This window comes from Pongo abelii, chromosome 19 (assembly GCF_028885655.2).
Source record: "Pongo abelii isolate AG06213 chromosome 19, NHGRI_mPonAbe1-v2.0_pri, whole genome shotgun sequence".
NCBI classification, from domain to species: domain Eukaryota; kingdom Metazoa; phylum Chordata; class Mammalia; order Primates; family Hominidae; genus Pongo; species Pongo abelii.
In genome coordinates, this window is record NC_072004.2 from 71,601,879 (window position 1) to 71,614,375 (window position 12,497).

The 12,497-nt window shown below is 45.3% G+C and overlaps 1 protein-coding gene across 3 annotated transcripts; it reads right to left on the bottom strand.

The window, feature by feature from the left end:
* Positions 1 to 6,980: 6,980 nt before the first annotated feature.
* On the bottom strand, positions 6,981 to 12,111 carry KRT33A (keratin 33A). 3 transcript variants are annotated; one of them, XM_009251768.4, is made up of 8 exons: positions 12,080 to 12,111; positions 11,310 to 11,664; positions 10,236 to 10,318; positions 9,368 to 9,524; positions 7,950 to 8,111; positions 7,733 to 7,858; positions 7,337 to 7,557; positions 7,008 to 7,125 (listed from the first exon to the last, which is right to left on the bottom strand). In XM_009251768.4, exons 2-8 carry the CDS (start codon positions 11,655 to 11,657, stop codon positions 7,008 to 7,010), a joined length of 1,215 nt encoding a protein of 404 aa, XP_009250043.4. In that variant the 5' UTR covers positions 11,658 to 11,664; positions 12,080 to 12,111. The 3 variants fall into 3 exon arrangements, with proteins under 3 accessions (XP_002827593.4, XP_009250043.4, XP_009250042.4); XM_002827547.4 differs by lacking the exon at positions 12,080 to 12,111 and having other exon boundaries at positions 6,981 to 7,125; positions 11,310 to 11,718; XM_009251767.4 differs by lacking the exon at positions 12,080 to 12,111 and having other exon boundaries at positions 7,337 to 7,553; positions 7,729 to 7,858; positions 11,310 to 11,657.
* Positions 12,112 to 12,497: the final 386 nt, after the last annotated feature.

The following is a 12,497-nucleotide window of genomic DNA, read 5'->3' on the forward strand; positions in this document are numbered from 1 at the left end:
TACCACAAGGATCAGTTTAAAAATGAGAAAATTCTTCAAAATTATTTAAACTGTCTGACTCAAGCTCTAATCTAGCAGGGACAATGGCCGGATGGAGTCCAGGGATAAAGTTTTGAGCTGGCTGCATGGGTTGTTCCAAGGCAGCAATATGAAGGTATGAGCTGTGCCAGGCACAAGAGCACCCAGCTGCAGGGTGGGATGGAGACCAGCTTATGTGCTGCTTGCCAAACCAGGCACCTGCAGGCTGCATCCACCCAGAAAGAAAGCCTTTCTCTAAACCATTAATGGTGCACAGGGGTTACTGCAGACCTGGCTGAGAGGCCAAGAGCAGAAAAAGCTAGAGAGAATAGGGGTACATATCAGGAGGCATCAAAGGCCAGAATTAGGAAAAGCTAGAGAGAATAGGGGCAAATAATGCCCTGGAGGCACCCAAGGCCAGAACCAGAAAAGCTGGATCTTCCATTAAATCCAAGGGGTGAACATGGGGCTAGAAATGGAGACAAAGGCAAGGTAGTGACAGAAACAGGGCCGCAAACAATGACCAAGCAAAAAAACTGACAATTTACTAAATGCCTAAGACAACTGCAATAGACAGTTTGTTTTTTCTTCTCCTCCTTTCTTCCTCCCTGCCTTTCTTCCTTCCTTCCTCACTCATTCTCCCTCCTTCCCCCTCATCCTCCTCTTCTTCTCCTTCCCCTTTCTGTTTTAGTAACAATCTCAGAGCACAAGCGTAAAGCCCTCAGTTAAATGGACAGCTGTGAGGCAGACATCTGCCTTTCTAAAATCCTTGACATCCAAATGTGAAACAGAGCTCACTAAAACTCAGTTGCAAAATTCTAGATGCTCCTCTCTCCATCTCTAACCCATGGAATATCTTCCCTCTCATAGCCCCTTGAAGTGTCTATGCACTTCAGTTCGTAAAATGCTGCCTTGGGGAACCAATCTAATTAAGCATTTATCAAGAACGGGTTCAAACTCTCTCATCTATGTCCTTTCCCTGCCCCCAGAGTGCACTCTTCTTAGAGGCACGTCCCTCTGTGCTGGTCATACCGGTGCATTACCATGCATGGCCTGTGGTCACTTCCCACAGTGACCCTTCCACATGTCCCCCTGGCTCTTTGACAATGGACCGCACACTCTCTGCTCTCAGGGTCTTGGTAATCCTCATGTTTCACAGTGGCCAGCAGTCAGCCAGTCTCCACAACCAACCAAGATGAAGTCAGCATGTGCAGGTCTGAAATAATTATTAACAGGAAATACAAACACGTTAAATTTTACCCAGGCCTTTAATGATATACTTAATTGTTGGTTTCCTATGTAGAAAATAGGCATAAGTGGAAACCAGTTCCCATAAAGTGACTGAAATTCCTATGACTTTGACACCACCAGCTCTGTGCTTTACTTTTATCTTTCCATTTGAAAATTCTGATTGTTATAATCACAAAAATACCACCAGTTTCATAATCATAATTACCCATCTTCCTCCTAACACAGCACGCACACACACCTGCACTCACACACACACCTGCACTTACACACACAAGCATAGGTGCACAGACCCACACAGATGCATGCAGGCACATCTGAATTCATTTCTCTCTGATTCTCATCCCTCGAGCTCAGATTCTTCAGTTTCTTGCCCCGTCTGGCCTGTCTTCTACAATCCTCAATTTGAGAGAACCTGAAACTAGATTCTCACCTGGGTACTGAAGGGCTCGAATGAGCAAAACCTTTGATTCTCAAGGCTGTGGAGACCCTGTCCTGAGCAATAGGAAAGGGGTCAGAATGCAGGGCTGCTAAGGAAGTGAATAGGAACTCCATTTACTGGACACTTAACGATGTATCTGGTTGGGTTGAGCATCTCTGCAACATAATTTGATTCTATCCTTATTTTTAAAAAATGAGGTGGTTATTAGTCTCCCATTTTCAGTTTAAGAAACTGTAGTTTAAAAAGCCTAGTAACACACTGCAGGCTGAGATACAGATAGATGTTACAAGACTGAAACCAGATTGAAAACTAAAGCAGTCACTTTCAAATGCATGATTTTTCTGGCGTTTGGTGTCTAGCCTTTCTTTTTTCACCTTTTAACCACTTTTAAAACTTTAAACACACGCACTCCCATGTGCCACACCCAAGCTTTAGCTCGTCGGGGTCCCCCACAGCTTCGTTTGTGCTGCTGCAGGAAGTCATCTTGTGTAGACGCCATCACATCCAGGCCGCAGCTGAGCATGTGTTTGAATTTTTTGTGAATACATCTTTGACTGGGAAGGCTGTAAATCTTCCTTAGGCTTTACTATTGCGGGATCTGGCCAGCAGCCCACAATGCAACAGGGCTCTTTCTTTGTTCCCAGGAGGATTGGCAGGTCGAGAAAGAATAGACACACACAAGATAGTGAAAGCTGGGTCCAGGGGATCACCGCCTTCTGGTCCCATGATGCTGCCAATGCACTGGATATACCAGCATTTATTATTAAGTTTAGTGAGGGCGAGGGTAGGTTAGTGAGGGATTTAGGGTCATTTGATTATGAGGTGAGATGGTCACATGGGGATGAAATAATTCTTTAACATAACATCAGTATGAAGAAGTACAATATACAGAGATAAGGATTTATAATATAGTATGCGCATCAGTAATTTCTAACAGAGCCTTAAAATAGAAACACAGTCTTTCCATAACCTATGATTAGCAAGATATTAATCAGCAGTAACAGTTGCAGCAAAAGCTGGTTACAAAAAAATCCATAGAAACAGAACATGAAGTTAGACAACTAGTTAGACCAGAAATTCTCAGAAGGGACTATGTCTTCACCCTAAAGAGGCCTAGAAGAGCTGTGGCAAGTTGAGGGCATTTATAGCCCTATCTTATCCATATGAACAGGCGCCCCTCATGCATCCATTTATAGGCTCTCCACAAGGGTCGCATTCCATTCCCAGAGCTATGAACATCTGCATTTCTGGGATGGGAATCTTGGTGATGTGAAACCTCTGTGCCTGCACTTCCGTTCATAGGCTCTCTGCAGGGGGAAGCACATCATGCGCTGTTGGCTCATTCTGGCAGGCCAACCTGGCATTGTCTTTACACAATCCTGCCTGCAACTTTGTATTTACAATAATCAGGAGCATTTCATCTTTTATTCCATAGCAATACTTTCAAGGGGTCTCCATACACCTTACATTTCAATCCTGTGCTTGTCCCTACATGTTTAAAAAAAAAAAAAGTCACCATGGAATACTATGCAGCCATAAAAAATGCAGCCATAAAAAATGATGAGTTCATGTCCTTTGTAGGGACATGGATGAAGCTGGAAACAATCATTCTCAGCAAACTATTGCAAGGACAAAAAACCAAACACCGCATGTTCTCACTCATAGGTGGGAATTGAACAATGAGAACACATGGACACAGAAAGGGGAACATCACACACCGGGGACTGTTGGGTGGTGGGGGGAGGGGGGAGGGATAGCATTAGGAGATATACCTAATATTAAATGACGAGTTAATGGGTGCAGCACACCAACATGGCACATGTATACATATGTAACTAACCTGCACATTGTGCACATGTACCCTAAAACTTAAAGTATAATAAAAAAAAAGTGAGAGTGAGGGAACGCTACCTCAGCACACCTGCAGCAGGCTCAGTGAGGAGCCTGGTGGGGCAGGGGCCCACCTGCCTGGCACGTAACTTCATCAAGTTGTCAGTGTGCATTTTGCAATAACAAGGGACAGACCATGTCATCCTCATATCCTTTTATAGTTGGAGCCATTCTTGGGACTTTTGGTGCCTGCTGCCAGACTCTTCTGTTTTTGATGAGAAATGTGAGCAGTTGTTAGATGTCATTGATTCTTCTTTGAAACATAAAAGAAGACATACCTGACTTGTAACTGTCATCCACTACCCCAAAACTTTCAATGTTAGTGTTCAGTAAACCTATTTTCCATTCAGCTGCCAATGCACTCCTTTTAATAAAAGTGTCAATCAAATTCATCCTTTTAACTCTCCCAAGGCTTTCCTCTTCCCTTGAAATGAAATCAGATCCTCCACAGAACTGGCGAGCCCCCATGTACCCTGGCCACTGCCCACACATACAGGCTGATTGTTCCTCCCCTACTCATCACTCCAGATGCCCTGGCCTTGCTCCCTTCTTCAAAGGCATCTGCCTCACTCCCTCCCTTCCTTGATTTGCTGTCCTTCTCTCTGGAAAGATCTTTCCCTCTGCTCTGTTTCTTCTCTGTTTTCAGGTCTCAATGCAAATGTCACCTCTCAGGCAAGCTCTCCAAACTGAGACAATAGGAGCTCGGTTCACATCTGTCAAAACTAGGAGCAAACAGGCTGTTAGGAGGCTGAGTAGAATGTTTTACTGGGACTAGACAATATCAAACTTAGATTCCAAGAGCCCAGGAATTCGTATTCAAGGTCAAAGTGTCAACAACAAGAATACTGAGCCTTACATAGGTACCATGCTGCACCATTTATAAAGCACTTCCATACACAGGGGATCTTCACAACCCCACAAGGCTGCCAGGCCAGGTCTCTCGAAAGGAGGACTCTGATGGTCAGGAGAGTCAACAATATATCAAAAACCAGGACCCAAAAATTTTGCCTCCAAAACAAGCCATAATTCTTCTCATCACAGCATCCCACACCATCTTCTAGTGGGTAAGACTCAGAGCCCAGCGCCATCATGGTTTATTTCACAGGGAGGAGTGGGGCAGGGATTAGGAGACATTTCCCAGGTTCTGGTTTCCTTGCTTCCTTGCTATGGGCCTCCCCCCTCAGAGCACTGTTTTCTGAGAAGGCCTGGCTCTAGGAGCTGATGACCTCAGTGACTGCAGACCTGGGAACCTGTGGAAAGGAGAAATTAAGTTTGCACCTGGGAAAGCCCAGGGTTGAATAACAGAACCTCGCCTTTAAGAATTCTTGCTTTTTTTTCCCTGCCTCTGCCTTGTTGCTGAAATATACAAGACAGAAAGAAAGCGTTCTGAACCCATTATTTATCTCCTCCTTCCAAGCAAGCAGCAGACATTCATGATTAATGATGAGGTGACTTTCTACATTGATTTAATTGAAATCTGTATCCTATCCAGGTTATTTTTAAAGTTGATAAAGACCTTTTCTACTGATTCTTCTCTTCCAAACTCAAATAAAGAAATGTTTTGTATGCATGATCTTCCACTAAAAAGGAGCCCAGACACTCAGATCCTCAGGAACATCTATTCTCCATTCTATAGGATTGTGCTGCTGAAGACAAATGGAGTAGAAAGTGATCAATCTTTGAGACTCAGCATTCTCCATGTTAGCCCTAATGCAAAAGAGAGGACTGGCACACCTAAGGGGAGAAGGTGGCCACGAGCAAGTGTTGAGGGCTGGTCTCCTTAGCTGTCTTCTGGTATCCACAGCCCTGAATGGAGGGTTTTGGGTATGTTTCCCTGGACATCTCTACCATACCTAAATATACGGTCTGCAAGTTTTGGAGAGAATTTCCAACTCCCACTCTACCTCCTGCCCCTCCCTAACTGTTCTCATAGGTTGATGATATTCTAATCTCTATTAAGAGTTCCCATTCTCAATATCTCTTCATTTCAATCATTGATTTAGAAAAGTAAGAGTAGAGAAGTGAAAAACGAGACTCAATCTCATTTGTGGGCTGGGCCTTGGGTTTCCTTACTTGATTGCTGTTTTTGTTTTTTTAAACATTGCCAAATCTGGATGCCACTGAAAGCAGTAATGTGACAGAATGATGGTCCCAACTGCGTATAAATAAAAACAGGTGGGACCAAAGCACAAGGCTCACTAGGACAAAAGAGGCTTTTCCGTCAAATAACCCACTCACAGTTCTCCATCATCTGACGTGGACCCCAGGCAACTGAGCAAAGAACTCCAGCATAGAGTTCCAGGCCCAAATCATAGAACTACAGAAAGTCACAAGGAGTCCTTGAGTGCTGAGGCAGGGACAAAGAGAGGAAGGTGAACCAAAGGCACCTCCCCACCATCCAGCCTAGCAGATCCCACACTCCTCCTGGCCACTATATCCCTCTACCCTTGGCTGCTCCTTTCTACTTTCTACCTAAACATTTCAGCACAGCGTGGTTGTGTGTGTGCATGTGTGTGTGCACACGTGCGCATGCCTGTGTGTGTGGTGTACATATGCTTATATGGTATGTGGTTATGTATATGTGTATATGAGATTATATACCATACGTTAAGGTGATAGATTTATATTACCTTAGTACAGTTTTTTTTTTTTTTTACTCCAAATGTTTTTGGATCCCTCCACTTAATGTTTCAAAATAAATAGTTCCTGTATCTCTAAAGACGCCTTCATATGAATCTGCCATTCTGTTTCCCACCACCTTCTTCCCAAACACTAAATCCAGTTAATAGTCTTTCATGGAGTCTTTTCCATTGAAGGAAATCACAGACCATATATGGGGTGAACAACCTCTTCATCTGATGGGAAAACACTGGTTTTTTTTTTTAATTTATACAAGACAGCCAATCTTGGAATTAATGAGTGAAACAGACAATTATAACTTTTGAATAACAGTTTATTAGGAGGTTAATAAAGGATTTCTATTGCATCTCCAGAAACCAAGAGTGACAAGGAAGATTTACTCCAATTATGTTCTGTTTCATAGCATGCCCATCTATAGTGGGCATCATAGCAGCTCTATCACACTTAATGGAATTTTCTCTAAATCACATTTAGATAAGTTTTGTTCAAGTATAACACGTTATGCAAATGTGTCTTTATGATGATAGATATTACTTGATCTTGATCCTGCTGTAGGTCTCTCTATGTGCTTCAGAAGACAGATTTTGCAGCCTTATACTGAAGAATCAAGCCAGGGAATACAGTGGAAGGCTAGAGCTGACCCCTGGAAGCCAGGGCTGATAGAAAGGTTTTTGCCTCTTTCCGAAGTGTGGTCACTGTTGGTGATGTTGGGATGAGGTAAAGTTTAGGTGTGACTGATGCCTTTCTTCTCCTCCTGGTTGTGGGGCCTCTAGTACCCAAATGTGTTGCAAGGCCTGCACTGAGCACGTAGGCCACAGGGATTAGAGATACAGGGCCCAGTGGACTTCTCACATGCATTGGTTGTGGCGCAGGGGTTGGAGGGGAGCCTGTGGGCAGAAAATCGTTGGAGCAAGTTAGAGTAAAATGAGCTGAAGAGATTGGAAAATACTAAAAGGGCTTTGTGTGAGAATATTGTTCCTCCTTGGACTTCCTCCAAACAAAAGCTTGAAATTATAAATTCATTTCCATCAAGAAGACTATTCATCTCCACAGCAACCTCATGTGCCCCAAGGAAAAGATTACTACCCCCATACTGACTTGCAGTCCTCGCTCTCCAGCAGGCTCCGGTACGTGTTGATCTCGCACTCCAGCCGGGCACGCACGTCCAGCAGCACCTGATACTCCTGATTCTGCCGCTCCAGGTCACTGCGGATCTCCGCCAGCTGGGACTCCACGTTGGTGATCAGTCTCTGCACCTGGGACAGCTGGGAGCTGTAGCGGGCCTCGCTCTCCGTCAGCGTGTTTTCTAGAGAGTCTCGCTGTGGTGGGGAAGATCGAGAGTGTCAGAGAGCTGCTCCTTACAAGGTTCCTCCATGGGGTTCCAAAGAACTCACAAGCTCCAAGAGCTAAGGAGAGTGTGTGGCCCCAAGGGCATCCCCGGGACTCTGCCTCCCAATTTCCCAACGCTCACCAGCAGGTCTGAACAATACACACCAAGTTGTGCTGGGCCTGCAGCTCGATCTCCAGGGCGTTGACCGTGCGTCTCAGCTCGATGATCTCCGCCTGGTAGGACTGCAGCTGCTCCGAGCTGGATACCACCTGCTTGTTCAGCTCCTCCGTCTGAAACACCCAAGGGGAGAAAGGATCAGACCCTGCCTCCGGGGCCCTGGGGGGCCTCGGGTCCTGAGTGGCCACGTGCTTAGATGCCCACCTGCGTGGCGAACCATTGCTCCACTTCCCTGCGGTTGGTTTCCACCAGAGCCTCATACTGACTCCTGGTCTCGTTCAGGACCTGGTTCAGGTCCACAGCGGGAGCAGCGTCCACCTCCACGTTGAGGCGGTCTCCAAGCTGGCAGCGCAGGGTGTTAACCTCCTGATGGAGAAAGGGCAAAATTTTAAATTTCACAAAGGATCTTGGTGCTCTCCTTAAGAGAATGCAATTCAACTTCTCATCATTCTTAAGCTTTCAAGAAACTTTGTTCCCTCTGATTCTGTCACTAACCAGGATCTATAGTCAATGACTAATTTGTATACTCCACTTTTTACAAAGTACTTTCAAGCCCATGACTTCTCTCTGCTCTTTGTATTAAATGTATCACTCCTCCTTTAGAGAGATTCAGTGATTTGGGCTCAAAGCTGATACATGGTGGGCCATTATTTAAACTCTGGTCCCCAAACGCCCAGTTCAGTGTTTTTGCTAGTATACCATATGGCCTCAAATGTTTGACTCTTAAGCGTGGATAATAAAAAGAACAGAGTCTAGCTAAAGAGGAAATACAGAATGCTTACTTCAAAATCTGCCATCCTGGCATAGAAGAGACTTAAAGGGTGATTTGTTGATTCCACCAGCATAGATTTTGCTGAAGGCAATAAGTATCTGTTTACTTCCCTACTAAGCATAGCTTGGTACTTGGGCTTAGGCGGATTTCAGACAAATTTGTATCCAACCTCATCTCTACCACTTAATACATTGCTTCTAGAAGCTTCTTAAAGCCTCGATTTCTTCATCTTAAAATGAGAACTGCCTCCGGAGTTAAAGCACTTAGCACAATGTTTGGCACATACTAAGCACTTGATTAATATTAACTGTCACCATTTACATTGTTCTTGGATTTCAGGTTTCGTAAAATACATGTCTTCTTTTTTGCCCAACTTAGCCATAATGGTGAGCATTTTGCTCGAGGCTGTTTCCAAGCAACACTAAACAGCAAGCAGAAAGAGCTCTGGACAGGAACGAAGAGAGTTGCATTTTGTTCCAGCTCAGCCCTCTCTGCCTGGTGGGCCTAGGCCAACCTGGCTTCTCCAGCTACAAATGGAGAATTGGAATAGAAGATTGCTGCTGCATGCACTCTAACCTGGGTGGAGGAGAGGCTGTGGCTGCTGCCTCGTTACTCAGCTTTCCTCACTACTGGGCTTGCCAACTTCCTCACTCTCATTCCTGCCTCTGGCAGAAAAATCCTAATCTCATATCACAGGTTTTTAGATTACTCATTCTCTACATACCCATTTTTGTATGCAGAATTACTTCTTCAGCTAATTGAGCCTCTACTGACAGCCTGTCCTGGACCCTGTGGCGGTTGTGAAACAGGTCCTGGCGAGTCTCAGCCCATCACTCTTCAGGGAACTCACCTGCTCATGGTTCTGCTTGAGGCACAGCAGCTCCTCCTTCAGGGACTCCACCTGGGCCTCCAGGTCAGACCTGCACAGGGTCAGCTCATCCAGGATCCTGCGCAGGCCATTGATGTCCGACTCCACCAGCTGCCGCAGGGACACCTCGGTCTCATATCTGTGATCATAGGAGGGTCAGGAACAGGCTGGGCAGGAATAGGCCTGGCCTTGACTCTGCTTTGGTTTGGTTAGTCAGGCAACTAGGAATTAGGGTTTGTAGTTTTTATAGCCATCTCTTTTGTTTAGGTTTTCAGCATCGAGCTGGAGGAAAATGCACTGGTAATTTTATGTTTAAAGATCCAGTGGATAGACTTCCATATTCCTAGCTACTCAGGAGGCTAAGGGGGGAGGATTGCTTGAGCCCAGGAATCTGAGGATCTGAGGTTACACTGAGCTGTGATTGCACCACTGCCCTCCAGCCTGGGTGACAGAGCAAGGCCCTGTCTCTAAAAAAAAAGAAAAAAGAAAGCCAGTGGATTTAGAATAAAAGCTGACAAACTGTAAGATTTCCAAAATAATATACTTCCACATTCTCCATTCTCATGAATGGGTTCTGTGCATAGGAGAACATCAGGGGCCAAAACGTCTACACTAACTCACAGTACGACTAGGGGTGTCACTTCACAGAGGAGAAGAAAAAGGAAAGGAAGTCTAAGGCCTGGGGAAAGGATCTCTGAGCTACGGTGTGTGGTGGCTCTGTGAATCTTGGAGAAAGCAGCTAGAACATAGCTCAGTCAGTGTTTGTTTAACTTCTGTTGACAACAGGCTACAGGAAAGGAGGGCTGCCAGAGAAGAGAAATAAACAGCAACACCCAGCTTGCCCACTCACTTGGTCCTGAAGTCATCTGAGGCCAGCTTGGCATTGTCGATCTGCACCACAAGCCTGGCATTCTCAGACTTGCTGCACAGGATCTAGAAGGCCCAAAACATTCAAGAATGAGCAAGGACTTGGTAATTTTTCACCAATGGCAGTCCTTCCTAATTCACTTCCTTGAAAGGATCAGGATGTCTATCTTATTAAATGCTTTCTATATACAGCAGGTACTCAATGAATATTTCCAAAATTATATTCAAAAAAGAACACCAAAATATGCAAAAAGTATAAGCAGATAATCTTTTTTCTATCCTAATGAGCAATACTGAGAAGCTGATCATAATAGTTGACATTTATGAAAAACGCCTACTATGTTTCTGGCATGATACTAGGAGCTGAGGATACAAAAATTGGTAAGCGCTTGATCCTGCCCTCAAGAAACTTTCAATCAAGCAGAAAAGACAAATAGGTAAACTAGCAATTGCAAGGGACTGGATCAGGGAAGAAGCCACATGTTCCCAGATGTACCAGACAACTGGGACTACTCTGTCCTAGGTAATTTCCAATCTTCCAAATTTTGGCCAAACATTTTAGGCTCTCACTGGACACTGTGCACCAGGAGAAGCCCAGAGGCATGAAGGTGAGGACAATGAAATCAGGATAAGAAGGAACACAGAAGAGACAGGCAGCCAGCAGTCCAAGGGGCAAAAAGCTCAGATGAGGGAGAAAGAAAATGGCCCAATCTTTACAAAAGATTCCGTTTCCCCAGCTTCCTTTGGACTCAGTCCTTTTCTCTCACCTCAGGGTAATAATTCTGGAGCTTGGCAAGTGCATGGAAGCATTCAGAGGTAGTTTTTAATTACAGCTCATTTATGCAAAGTGCTGCTACCTCCACATAGACTAACACTATGCAAATATTTAGACCTAACAGTCCCAAGTCTAATATTAGATGGGCCCTCAAGAAAACAAAATGGAAAGGCCAGTTTTCAGCTTTTCATTCACATCAAGAGCTCACGTTGTTTCTCAATCACAGCTCGGATTCTCTCCCAACAACTTCCTACTGGAGGCACTGTGTCACCCACTACTCACCTTCTGCTGGAGCTCCTCAATGGTCTTGAAGTAGGACTGGTAGCTGGCACACACCAAGGGCTCCTGCTGCTGTGACCGCTCCCGGATGAGGTTCTCCAGCTCCGCGTTGTCCCGCTCCAGCTGACGCACCTTCTCCAGGTAGCTGGCCAGGCGGTTGTTCAGGAACTGCATAGTCTCCTTCTCGCTGCCATTGAAGGAGCCCTCACAGAACCAGTTGCAGTTGCTCACATTGGCGGGGATGTTGCAGGCCCCGGGCAGGGTGCAGCCGTGGCAGCTGGGGGGCACGCAGGGCCGGGAGGAGCAGCTGGTGCGGCAGCTCAGGCTGGGCAGGCCACAACTGTAAGACATGGTGCAGGGAGGGAGTGTCCAGCTGAAGACAGAGTCCAAAATCTCCAAGTTGTAGAGCGGTGGGTCTCCTTCCTCCAGGGAGCATTTATACCTCATCTGTGGAGGGTGTGGACACGTAAGACAACCCCCTTTTTTTTTTTTTTTGCTCATTTGGTGATTGTCAAAAGCCCTTCCCTCCATTTGTTGTGTTTCTTCAGAAGAGTCTCTCCCCTCATAAAAGACTTTACTTGGGCTTCTCGCTAAGTCAGGACTCCTCTTCCATGCTGTGTGTCATGTTGTAAGAACTTCATGGTGTGACTTCAAAGACCTGGACTCATGAAAGCCATGGCCTTCTTCAGTGGGGTGCAGCAGGTCAGGAGACAGTATTGCTGTTCTGCTTCGTGGCTTGAGGCCCCCAACTCTTTGGTAAGCCTCTGGCTCTCCTTGGTGAAATGGAAAAGCATAGCTCTTGCCCATGTATCTTTTGCTAGGTCACATTTCCAAGTGCCAAATTCCAAATTCATGGTTCTCAGAAAAAGGAATAGATTCTTTCTGGGACAGTTCCTGATGGCCATGTTTCCTGATATGATGAGCTTTTTTCATATCCATGATGATGTCAATCAACCAAATAATAGATATCCACTACAACAATTTCATCCAGGGTAATGTAATAGACACTGGGAGGGGTGGAAGATAGGACTGAATGCTATGGTCAGAAGAAGTTCTTACTTGTTAAGAACCTGCACAAGCCCAAGGTAGTGTGGACACTTTTCACAAACTAGATCCTTTTTACAAACATGATCCTTGAACGTGCAGAACTTAGATGTCCATTATTCCTCACCAGAACTCTTCAAGGTAAAC